This window comes from Photinus pyralis, unplaced genomic scaffold (genome assembly GCF_008802855.1).
Source record: "Photinus pyralis isolate 1611_PpyrPB1 unplaced genomic scaffold, Ppyr1.3 Ppyr1.4_LG9, whole genome shotgun sequence".
Taxonomy (NCBI): Eukaryota; Metazoa; Arthropoda; class Insecta; order Coleoptera; family Lampyridae; genus Photinus; species Photinus pyralis.
In genome coordinates, this window is record NW_022170878.1 from 12,831,014 (window position 1) to 12,844,785 (window position 13,772).

The 13,772-nt window shown below is 34.3% G+C and overlaps 1 protein-coding gene across 1 annotated transcript in view; it reads right to left on the reverse strand.

Moving 5' to 3' along the window:
* Positions 1-13,772, reverse strand: part of LOC116181033 (zinc finger protein 423 homolog) — a 66,763-nt gene that overhangs the window by 34,536 nt on the left and 18,455 nt on the right. Inside the window, exon 2 of the mRNA XM_031501255.1 lies at positions 6,679-6,909. Within this exon, the coding sequence (XP_031357115.1) occupies positions 6,679-6,909 (231 nt within the window). The remainder of the gene's footprint in view (positions 1-6,678; positions 6,910-13,772) is intronic.

Consider the following 13,772-nt stretch of genomic DNA (forward strand, 5'->3'; position numbering starts at 1 on the left):
GTACACCGCGTATGAAATGACTTTATATCGAATTTCTCTAGCGAGAATAAAGCCGCTAAAGCTCTGCTAGTACTGCTTCTGACTTGATTCTTAACAAAGAAACTATTTCTTTACATTCCAAACTATAAGATCGCGGGGCGTATTGTAGATTTAATAAAACGCGTGGTTTTTAGCATCTGCCTCTCAAAACTTCCAAAGATAGCTTCACCGCCTAATGTTATTACATACAAGCACGTAGCTAGAGGGAATTTTATGGAAGAGCATTTAGTTGGACCCAAAAAAGTTTGGGACCACCATCCTTGATACACAAACTTTTACTTAATATACTAAAATTGTTGTTTATGTTTGTATACAAAACTGCTTAGAATGGACAAATATTACGTTTTATTTACGGAATATCTATAGGGTAATTTTTACCTGATGATGAGCATGAGGATCTGGGAAGATAGAGAGACAATTCAATGGAAAAAGTTGCAGTTTTGCAACTCCACTTTAATATGATCTTTGTATTTCAGATAAAGCTTGACTAACCGTCCAGGGGGTAGCATTGCAGAATTATTATTATGTTTATTATTCATGTTTAAGCATAAAAAACAACAAAATCCTAAACACATTGGTAGAGTGATAACACCACTATCGCAAAAATGGATGCTACTTCGACTGACTACTTTGCATCCCTCAACAAATAATTCATCCTCTCTCAATCTTCCTGACTGATAATCCTGTTAGTGTTTGAAATTCTCATTTGGTACCTACACAATTACTAAGTACAAGGTAGTACACCACTATTCGAAGGAAGATTACAAATTGAAGGTTATGCAAACTCCGTGTGATTTAATCGAATGCCGAAGTTCGAAATTAGTTTCAAATTGGTTTCGTATTGATCAATGATTTTTCATTGTGTGCAAAAACCATTTTTTATACTACTGTGACTGTTGTTGAGTTATAATTTTTTAGTTGAAACTTTTGTGTATTCTAATGGAAAACATAGTTGGTTCATGGTTGTGACTTTATAAGTGAAAAGGTTCTTTTTCAACGATTCATTCTAACGATGTACTATTTGCTATTTCAACGACGAATGGGAAGTGGGAAACGGATGGGACAACATTTTTAAAAATTGTACACGTAAATTACTCAATGAGTGCGTTTCAGTTAAAATATTTTCAATTTTATACGATTTCGGATTATACCATAGTTAGCAATTTTCTTTATATGATGTTACGATAACTGCACAAATTTTCGCTTTGTTCAAAGAGAAGTCGGCACTATTGCTAACTTTGTTAAAATTAGCAAATCTGAAGTACTTTGTCTTAAGATATATTTGCTAATTTAACCAACTTCGTATAGCTACAATAATGTACAAAAAAAGTGTAGCAATCGTGCCGACTTCACTTTGAACACATCGTATGTAACTTTTTATAAATCCATCGCATTAGTTTGCCATATAATAACCGTCTCAGCTCGTCATTGGGCGTCCTGTGCGGATCATTTTTTCAGTGGGTGCAGGTAGCTAAATTACGAATTTTTCCTTTTCTTTTTTTAACCGTGCAATACCAAGGGGAAATCATTGTACTGTGTATGCACACTAAAAATCCCTATTCTAAATACTCAAAATACCGGGAATATTTTTGAAATACTTCAAAATTCTTTTTTTGTACCAAAATTTGCTTTGAAATTCCCCGATTGTACATACATTTCCGGTTTCGGTTCAGAGTATTCTATTAGAAATTCGTTAATATTTCAGAAGCGTGAAATTTGCCATCAGTGCCATCGTATGCCCTAAAGGGAAAAAATGAGGTAGGTATTTTAGATTTTTCTTAGTCATCGTATGAAGACTGTTTCAAAAATGGTAGAATTTAACAACTTAGGTAAAGGTTTTTAACAAAATCCAGTATACGTTTGAGCGAGAATGTTATTACTCTCAACCTCGCTCTGCACCTGCTAAAACAAAGGTATTGACTGGATTATTTGTTTAGTCAAATTTTTACTAACATTTTAGACGGTCGCTATAATCTGCGCAAAAAAAATTATACACTCTGGTCTCTCATTTCACACAGGCACATATCATATTTGGTCATACTCCAGTAAACGTATAAATAAAATGTCAATTATACTTATAGAACATGTCCAAAAGACGAAATTCCTAGCGAAATTCTCTAAGAGAGTGCTCTTCCTTCTTGCACATATGTGTCAGAAACGGTTTTGTTTTATATTACGATAGTTTCAAATAACATACATCATACATGCTTGAAATGTGTCCCAAAATGTATCTGTATGGTCATTAATTTAACATTTTGCCACCAATTTCGATTAGGCAAGGAGAACCTAAATTGCTACGATAATTATATCTGATTAACAGTCCTAATTATATAGCAAAATATAAGTTTATCAGTTTATAGATGTTTATTCAATTACATCACGCAGCATGAATTATTGTTTAAAGAACAAATCCTGATGTACATCGAACCCACAAAACCTATTAATATAGTCTTCTAATTTATCACGTTGTTCTGTACGTCAAAATGAAGACGCATTAGATATTTAAATATAATGAAGAATTAGAAAGAGAGTTTTTAAATTAAAAAATAGGTTCAGAGTCGTTTATTTTATATAAGTGCATTGCTGGCACATACTGCGAAATTTTTTACATAGTAATTTTAGGCAATAGCCGTATCACAGGAAACATTTGCCAAACCTTTACAATGGAACCTCCTCTGTGTATTCAGAGCATTTCCGAGTCTCACCTTAGGCACTGAATAATTGAAAACCTCATATCTGGAGATTGTGTGCGCTCATTCCAGTTCACGCATGAGTTCTACAATCAACACGTGCAGAAGCCCACAAATTATCCTCCGTATTCCACATAAATCTTGTAAACTTTACTACTTTTCCACTTTTACCTTATATTTGTTATTTATACTAGTTTCCCTAGACTTCCGAAACACATGCACGCTTTTCTCGTAGTTCGGTGGTTGGTAATGGGAACGAAACAATGAGAGATCATCATGAACGATAGAATAACGTAATTTATAACCCACTATCTATCGCGTATTTAACGCTTTACATCTTATGGATCGTAATGGAAGCGTGTACATTTTTGTACCGAGTATTCCAGACATCGAGGCGTCAGCAGACGCCATCAAGTCGATAAAAGATTAGTCATCGGCGATAAGGAATGGAAGGGGATGCGAAACATTTTTTCCTTCTAAACTATTTTAGAATATTCCGTGATTTTTTCTAGAAACTTTCCGTTTGCGATGTGAAGCGTGTTTAATAGCACTTCTCACATCGATGCCGAAATGATTAGTAATGAAGTTCGCGCTCACATGTGATAAATTTACATGTGCGCGTGATAAATAATAATGTATCTGTTATAAATATGTAAATCTGTTTAAGGACTGTTAATTGTAAATACCTAAATCACTTAATTAAATTAAGGTTACATTATTTATCAATTTGAAGGGAGTTGACACTTGAGATCATTGAAATAAAAAATATTAAACAAACAGTAATATTATATTGTGTTTATTTCAACGACAGTTCGTTTCTTTTCACATCACACAACTTTTTAATTGCGACGAATTATAACACTAATCCGTTGGACTTTACATAGTTCGCCAATGAAACAAGATTTTCTTTCTCATAGGGTTGGACTCTTAATTCGTTTAAACATCTGTTTTTCTTGTGTTGAAGCAAAAATTCCAACGTCCTAAAAGGGGATAAAACTCATTATTAATTGCCTTCGACTATAGCTCAAATATATCTACCAAAGATTTACCTTTTTCAATTACCTTGTTTATTTTAAATGTTTATCCTGTCTCTCCTGAAATTTAAGTACAAATTTCTGAATTCTCTTTGTCACTCGCTAGCAAAATAAAAAACCTCCATTGGCCATACCAAAATAGAAACTTTTTATTGGTTACCAGATGCACTCTCCTTGTACAGGATATTTTACAAATGTATCTGATGAAAATACCTCTAAAAACATCCAAAATCGAAGCAATGTATAATGTATATGCTTTTAATTGAATTTTTTATTTACAATTTATGTAACAAATAATTATTAAAAAAGACCCCAAGCATTTGGTAAATTATTTTTGAAATCTTTACAATCAAATCAGTAAAATGAAGCTCAAATTTTATAGATAGTCCAAATTCAAGGGTTGTTAAAAATGATAATTTACATTTATAACAAACACTTTAAAATCTAGTTAGATCCTTTAAGAAAATTACCGCAATCTAAATTTTAGTTTAAACTAAGTACAAAATGCACTGGCAATAAATGCTCTTTACACTCTCGCTAACTGTTTACTTAGTACCATTATTTCCTTTTGACGAATCCGAAACATCTAGATTCTATTTAATTAATTCTATTCGATCGATGGTTACAGTTGATTTTTTTAAAAGTGCATTTAGGTATTACCTCATCGATAAGAAATTCTTCTGGCTTACCGATGGCTCGATTGGGCTCTAGTTTACTAGCAAGTGTAAATTGATTTTTCTCTGGAAAACGTGATACAGCAAATAGTCTATATAATTTATGTTGTTTTTACAGAAGAAATGTTTCCAACAAGCAAACTCCACTATATAATTTTTTATGGTAGTTCCAATAATGAATCACTAAACTTTTCAATTATAAATTTAGTACCGTACAGTTATCGAAATACTTGCATTAATTACCTAATAATGGTGCAAAAGTACCCTCGTAAAAATATATTTGAAAGATACTAAAGTCACCTTCTAAAACGGCTTTATGTAAATGGGTTTAATTGCTGATATGGAATATGGAATAAGATGCATTTTTGCTATTTACTTCAGATTTCAACCTTTATGGAAAAGTGAGAATGAGGCGTATTTGAATGTATAGCTACTTTCAACTATTATAAATCGCCACAGCGTTTTAAAACATGAGTACAAAGTGAACACGTGCTCTTTATTCTTTCATATTTCTTGTAAGTAAGGAAGTACCAGTGTCGGTAAAAGTGTGGGTAGTGGTATTTATGATAGTATCACGATACATCAGTTACGACACAGATCTTCCCCACATTATATGAATCCTAAAGAAATTCGGAGTATTGGAATTGCGATTAAGCAGCAGCTTTATTTCCGCCAGATGTCCATTACTTATTCAATACATCATAAAACGCCTAGTACGTAGCTGGTCCTAATGTCACAAGAAGGCACATGTCGTGGCAAAAATTTTGCCGGAAAAGTTACTTTGATATTTATTAATACCCGAAAGGGAGCGAGTTCTAGTTTTACTCATATACTGAAAGAGAATACAAAGTAATTGCAGAGTCGCGCTGCTGTATGTTTAATCGGATTCAAATATTGTCAATTTGAGCTGCCGAGTTTACTAATCAGTGCTTTTAGCGAACGTTGCCTCTAGGGAATCTTGTAAAACATTCGTATAACTTTTTGGAGATTGGGGAGGTTAGAGCAACTATGATTGAAATAACCTTCTAAAATTACGTATATAAAAATGTTTATATTTGTCGAAATGCAAAAAAGGAAAAAACTAATCATTAAGTTAAATAAGAATGATATATTCAGTAAAGGCATTTAAATATCGATTTGAGTGGCCGTGTGTTTTAGTTTGAAGTGCTATGTCACAAAGTTTCAATTAAATCATGTAAAAGCTAGCGAGAATGGCGTATGTTGAACGTAACAACATTTTACACTTAACTTGTCCACGAATTTTAAAATTAGTGTACTGTATTGTGCATTTCACAAATAACGGTTAAGTGGAATAATTGGTAATGGTCGAGGAATGGAGAAAATATAAGCGCTAGAACTTCCCAACTCTTTATTCTCCTAGTCGCGCGTCTGATCTTTAACTTACTTGTTTTTGCGAAAGGACAACTTTTAACGTGCTTTGCATTTGATGCTACGATGCATAATATGTAGATTTTTAAGTATTCCCCATTAATTAAACTTAAAAATGTAATTATACCGCTTTCAAATTCAGCTTAGACATTTATTAAAGTTCAATTTGGAGTGCCCGAATTGTTGAAATGGAGTGCTCGAATGGACATTTAGTCGAGCTTTCACATTTTGCTTGTTGTTGAGTAGCCCTATGCATTCAAAGTCATGAATGATAAGTGTGACAATGACAGGTTAGCCACACTACTGCTTCTATACACTTTGGGATTCATACATTTTTAACTATACCTACGACGCTTCTGACTAAAATTTATTCTAATGCTCTGCGATATTTTGCCTGATGATTACTGTCTCAAATGACTTCAAAACGGCGTTTTCCTATTCAAATCGAGTTTGGAGAAATCTATAATAATCTTTCTAACGATTATTTATTTCGAGACCTTGTTCTTAGTATCCCGAAATAAACTTCACGCTTTAATGAAAACATTGGTTTACAAATTTAGAAGCTTTTACATTTCAGGCATTTGGAGAGATCAATTTAAACTTATAGGGTGATATGCATATTGGGACTAGTTATCGTCTAGAGGGAGCAGGGTTGAAAGGTTTTACCCTTAGGGAACATAAGTCTGACCACACAACCGCTAATGGAGGTTCCAAGATAGAATTTCCCTGTACTAGAGACAATTAATTGACGAGTTGGATGTTCAGATTGGAAAACCTCAATTTGAAGTAGCGGTTTTAAACTTATTCATCCTCTTGAATGAAATCGCAAACGACTATCATAATAACACTCACCTAAACTGTCTTCTTGATCATCCATTCCCATCCTGTCAATGTCTTCGTTGTTGTTTCCATCGTCCACGTTATCTTTCTCCTCATCGTCTGTAAATTCTTCCTTTTTGATATACGTACATTGGCGTTCACACGAAAGCCCATTTTTTACTGTTCCCGAATTTGAATTTCCATTGCTAGCATTTTCTGCGCGATCTTCTACAACTTCTGTCGATTTTGTCGCTTCAGTATCTCCTGGAATTAAAACCCGTTTATAACATACTGACGCTTGTAGAATTTAAAGTAAAGACAATCAGATCCGCTTTATGAGGTAGCTAAAGCGACTAGCAAAGAGATCAATAAAAGTATTCCTTAATTATAATTTCATTCGATTAATACACCCACAAACGCACTGCTAAACTTCTTGTAACATTATATGCTATGGCAACATTTTGTTTATGTGATAAATACAGAGTATGAGGCGCCGTTTGTACCATGGAGCTAGCCAATTAATGAACAAATAATGCAAACATATAGGCTCTTTATTATTCTACAATACGCTAACTACCCTCAAAATCGCATATTATTACGTCATGAACATTGAATTTTATTTTTTATTAGGAAATGCAAGATGGGCCAATAAATGAAACCAACAAACATTTTAATTCATGTATAGCATTTTAATTCAACATTCAGCATACATCATTTTAATGAAGTTTATTTAAACAAAGATACTTAATGTCATATAAAAATACCCAACATAATAAATGGCGAAATAAAATTAACTGTTATTTAAAATAAAGCATTGTAAAATTTTGGAATAAAAAGTAAAACGGCGCTCCATTGTGATCTTTGTACTTTGCATTGGCATAAGCTACCCCAATTGCTATACGAAGTAGCTAACAGAATTCACTTAAAACTTGCTTTTTAGTTATTCAGATTCTTTGTTATCTCCTCAGAATTTTCACCCATTTCAAAATTTTGTGCGTCACACATAATTCTATTATTTAGGTATAAATTATTAGTATGTCCGCCCAAAATTTACTTCCTCATAGCTTTACTTTCAATTTTCTCCTTTTTTAACGAAATGGGTAACATTATTTTATGTAAAGATTGATTTTCATCCCCAAAATTCCTTCGTATTCCCTCAAAAATTCCGCTTATATTCTTATTTTCACAATTTTCTCAAAAGTCATTCTATTTCATTTCCCCGATAAACCAAAATTTACCTACATCCCACGATCTTTCATGATCGTATGTGATCTTAGTATTTCCTACCATAATCTCCTTAGTAAGAATTTTCTCAGTTTTTCGAGGATGCTTTCATTTAGTTTTATTAACTCCAATTTTATTGCAGCCTGCTCTTCATTTTCTCAAAATGACTAACCATTATATTAAAACATTTACCCATATATCCGTAGCAATTTCTCTTACTCATTTCCTTTGTATTTTACGGTCCACTAAAATCCCATCCTATTCTCCTACAAGTATCCTTGTATGTTTCTCATAGTGTTTTCTAATTCACCCAAAGTTCTATACATGGCGCCAAATTTGTCAGGTTCGTATACAAAGCTAATAATTATAATTCCTTCAAAACTTTCTCTACTTTCACCAATACGTTTTTCGTTTCCACAATTACTACACGACGTAATTAAGAATTTGCATTATCTCTACATTTCCCTGAAATTCCTTTGTATTTTCTCAAAATGTGTATTAATTTCGTCAAAAACTCCAAATCCATTTCATATAGTATGTTTACCAGATTCACCTTTATGAGAAGCATCTGTAGTTAAAATTTTATCAGTAAGTGACAAAAAGATGTGCACTTGCGCAGAAATGTACAATTATTCGGCACTATTGTTTCTGTTATAAATAAAAAAACCTACAGGCTTGTACGAGGTCCAAGTGGTGATATATCAAACTCTTACACGGATGGAATTCGTGTGTAGGGTAAATCTGCTTCTGAGACTCTCTCAGTGTTACAGACCGTTTACGATGACGATTCTTTAAAGAAAACAGCCGTTTGTGAGTGGTTTTCAAGATGAAAGTTGACAAAAATCGTTGGAAGACGAGGAGTCGCAGTGAGAACCTCTAGAAACGAAAGAATGGTCAAGATTATCGGAATCTTACAATTGGATAGAATTGCAATGGGAATCATTGAAGTCTACTTTCTATAGTCCGGAGTTCCATTTTATTAATTTATTTAGGGTCACCACCACGAATCACTTTGGAACACAACGAAGCGCTTTCACCCCGGGACGCCTTCGTAGTCTGAAGTGTGCCAGCGATGGGCCAAGGTGTTCATGGCTCTCATGTCACACTTGATTCTAAACACTGTCACACCACGTCAATGAGAGCTGGGTCAGTTGTGGAATGAAAGATGAGCGACCGCTGGTACTACAAAAATAAAGCCGCAGTGAAGAAAACATTCAAACACTCATAGAAAGCTCGCTAAAGTAGGTAATCGCCAGGCATGTAGTGTGTGTTGGGTTAAAGAATTAAAGGATGCTATAAGAAACATATAGGGATATTTTGGGAGAATACGATGGAACTCTAGAGGACGACAAAATGAGGAGAAACGTTAACGAAGTAAGAAAAATGCTAAGAAACTAGGTGGACATTTGTGAAAACACTGGTAATTAATTTTCAGAAAATAAAAACCAGGTTCTAATGAACTACGACGACTAATTTTGTTTACAAATTGGGACAAACTTAAGTTAATGCAAAAACTGCTAAATGAAAGGATTAGAAAGCATAAGTAAACGTCGAAGAAATTCTTGCTGAAGAGAATGACAATAAAATACGTTAGGATGTAGAGGAATAAAGGGAAATGTTGGGTTCTCGAGGATTATAAGAAAATTTCGATAAAGTATCATGGCGTTCTGTAGAAATTCGAAAAATAATAAAGAAACTTTGGGAACATAACATGAAAATTGTAAGGTAATTTTGACACTTTCCTTGTGTAAATTTCAGTCAGTACAGGAAAATTTTGAAAAATTAGAGTTAAGTTCTGGGGAGATAAAAGTTACTTGTAGGAATAAGCGGAAATTTTGAGCTCTAAGCAAAACATGGAGGAGGTTTGGAAAATGAAGTTATCTATTCCGTTAGAAAAGGGGGATATTTAACGTAATGTGGGAAGCTTTGAGGAAGTGTATTCTGGAAGAAATAAAAGTAGATTTTGAGAAAACAAGAGGGAATTGTGTGATTTCTAAGAAACTAGACGGAACTCTAAGGATACATGGAGGTAATCGATTTTTTCGGATAGAATCGATACTTCAGAACTTCGGCATTCCTAAGCTATACCACTGCATTCGTGACTATTGCCATACAATAAATAATTTAATGCTATTGCGTAACAGTGAACTTCAAGATAGACTTGGACAAAGCCAAAATGACAGAATAACCCTTTGTCATTGTATATCGCATACAAAAATCCGGCACAACCGTACATTTCAACAAGAGCCGAGGGCAAGCACTCATGAAACTAAGAGATGAAAAAATTGCAGCCCTCAAGAAGGAAACTGAATTTTGTGGAGTTTAACCAAGTTTAACATAAACGTTGCTCCTTCTTTGTGATATGTCTAATAAAAACTACTATGGTTATATAGCGCGGTTATGTATAATGTTACGTAAAATTGGTTGATAACTTTTACGTTGCCCCTCGTAGTATACCAAACCTACAGAATTTTAGCGAATTGATAATTACGTATTGAAATCGGGAAGTTTTAGAAGTCGCATTAATGTTTATTTTGTGCAATAAATAATCAACAGGAAAATCGACTATTCTTTTAAACTATAACTTATTCAGCAGTCTAAAGACCCAGATGTTTCACCCCATATTACGTATTCAGTATGTCCTCACAGAGTTGCTGACACGAGCCTGTCAGGGTAAGATGGTGAAGTAACCACCCATTGAAGCCAGGTGCGCAGAGGTAGTCAGCCTCCAAGAGACACATAATATCGAAACGAAATATTCTCTGCGAGCCATTACAATCGAACTATACCCAAGGGATCATTCCCCCTCCCACTCGAGCACGGTGGCCGGGAAAAGTTTGCTTTGTCTAAGTCCCTGTGCTTTACCTTTTTATTCTTTTTATTTTATTTCATGCCGATACAAATATTTAGGAGACGCGGAATTATTTTATTACGATCCGAACTCAGACTTATAGGTAAGAAATAACATACACGCTTTAACTTAACAATATTCGGAAATTTCACGTGGGACACTAGCATTGATATGCAAACAGAGTTGGTGTAGACTTTTGATGTCAATTCCCAAGCGAGCTTCCCTTATTTAATGCTAAGGTGAAAGGAAAATAGATTCCTACAAATTTGGAATGATTGTAGTTCTGATACAATTATGCAAGATAAACAACATAACTCTTAACGTGAGCGACGCGGAGTACGATTTGCGGAAATTGGCGAATTCCATTAAGATTTGGACTCTCGGTCAAAGCCTGCGTGACAACCACAATACCTAATTAGTTCTCAAGGGAATTTCTTCTTTTCATTTCTTTTTATAGCTACTTCTTTATATCATTTGATGATGATTACAGGTCGTCTATCGATTTACCATCAAAAGTGTAGGTAGTTACTGTAAATTTTCATAATTTGAAAAAAAAACATTTTAAAATCTATGCAGGGTTTAAAGCGAAAGTCTCATATGACAAAGTGTGGATGAAAAATAAAGTTGTATACTTGACCAAATAGCAAAGGTAGATATAGAGCTGCCAACAGGCGAGGCCACACGGGGCAAAGAGGTTCGATTTCCCAAGGGGTTGCATTAATTTTCTGCCGCCTTGCGCATAGTGTGCCCTAGGGAATTCATGCTCGGGCTTCGCTTTTCCCATGGGACAAGCTACGTCATAACTTATTCTTCTTCCTTCGTAAAACGTTACATATTATACTACGCTATACACACGAATTTATAAATACAAAACAACGTTTTAAAGAGGAAATAAAGCAGGATACATGAATAAAGCTCTTAATCTTGACGTTATTTGACTTACACCCCTAGATAAACACCTTACTCTATCATCTTCAAATACTCTCGTCTTATGCGGCAGAGTGTTTCGCATTACTTAGTACTTTATCTTTATTTATACAAACTTGACTAATTATAATATATCCACTACTGAAAACTCGTAATTCATTTCTAATTTTATTCACACGGCGTGCTCACGTAAAACATTACTGATATCCTTTAAAGCTGTAAAATCGAAGATCGAATCGATCTTTTCAATGATAGTTCTGCCTACACAGTATGTATAGTAATTAAGATTTTGACAGCACGATGCCATAGCCAAAATGCCCCCAGAGCTCTAACCAGGGGGTTGCCACCTGGGCCCGCCGTTGTACAATCGTTATCATATACCAAATAATTTGTTTTATTAATCGTCTACGTCGCATAACTACATTGCAGATTTATTTAAAATTTAAACATGTTTTAATGTTTGTCATTCTGATAAGCAAATTTTTATACCTGTGCTCAATTGTAATTAGATGTGGTTTTCTTAACCGCAAAAATATTCCTAAAAATGTAGCCCCCCCCCCCCCCCCCCCAAATTTTCGGTTGGCACCCTCTGAACTCCAACTCAAACTGCGGGTCTGAGTGTCCCCTATGCATGAAACTAAGACTAAGATTGTAAAACCTTAGAGTGAGGTCAAAAGGTTGTGTAACTTTAATATAAATGTTTGCTCGAGGTCTTTGCTCCTATTTGATTTGGGAAATGCTTGGAAGAAATTACTTTTCCAAAAAAGAAATACCACATTTACACATACTATTTAATTTTGTTTCATACAAACAGAAGATACCAAACAGGACATTATGACCAAAAAACTTTTCGAGGGAAATCTGTACTATAAAAAATCACAGGTAGCGGTTATATTTAAAAATGCATAGCAAGGTATTCTTGAAGGCAGATAGTTTCTACTCGTACTTACGGAATTTGCAATTTGTACGAAATGTCTTCCATTTGAAGTGCGAACAGGATAGAAATTGCAGAAACTGTCTCAAATGCACCGCAATAACGAACTTTTACTGTGGTCAGGAGGTATTTTATTTGGTAAATGCTTTCCGGAAAATCTAATTTTTATCCCAAATCTCCCACATTCAAACGTACGCTACTTTTAGTGGGTACCACCCTCTTAGTTCTAGAATTCTTTCACATTCATAGAAATAGTTCCGACAAAATAAGAAAAAAATGAGCAAAAAAAATTAGGGTAGGTACTAATAGCTTCACAAAACGAAATCGCAAAGTCTGAAACAATTAATGAAGATCTCTTACAACGTTTTGTCGGTAGAAATATTGTGGCGGTAGGTACTCGGAACTTTAAACGCGTAAAAAATCCTCCCCACATGCAGACGAATATTTTCATACAGAATATTATTTGTCGACCCTGTTAATATTTTATAAATGATCTCACGGACATGTATGTTACGGGTTACTCTGGCTGTACCAGCCAGGCCCTTCGCAAAAAGATATATTTAAAAAAAGTACCTATACTAGCCTTTTGCGGCCTTTAAAATAATTCCACACGGAAATCAAATTAAAGATCAAAGTTGATGAATAATCATTTTATGGCTAAGGTTATTAGGTATTAATAATAATAGAACTCCAGTGGTGTGGTGCTACCCAAATTTCCTAAGAAATTAAAAATATTGCACCTCCTTGCGGACTTTGAAGTATTTCCATATACGGAAAATGTCGTGAATAATGATTTCAGTTATTAACTATTAGTAATAGAACTCGAGTAGTGACTCCTAAAGAAATTATGAATTGTTTAAAAAATATTGCACCCCCTCGCGTTCTTTGAAATATTTTTATAGGGAAATGAAGCACGACGATTGGTCTAATACCGATAACTATTATACAACGGCAAAACGATGTCAGGATATTATAATTGGCGTCCAAACACCCCTAATTAGGATATTTGCATTCATATGCAGCCTTGCATATTTACTGCTGTGTCGTTATTGCTAACCTAACAAGAAGTATGCAAAATTTATTTTTGGTTGGTAGGTCCACCGATGTAAAATCTTCGTTACTGCAGGTTAGGCCTCCGGTTGGGTCAAGTTTGTGCAGCATAGTTTGGCACACAATGAATACAAAATTATG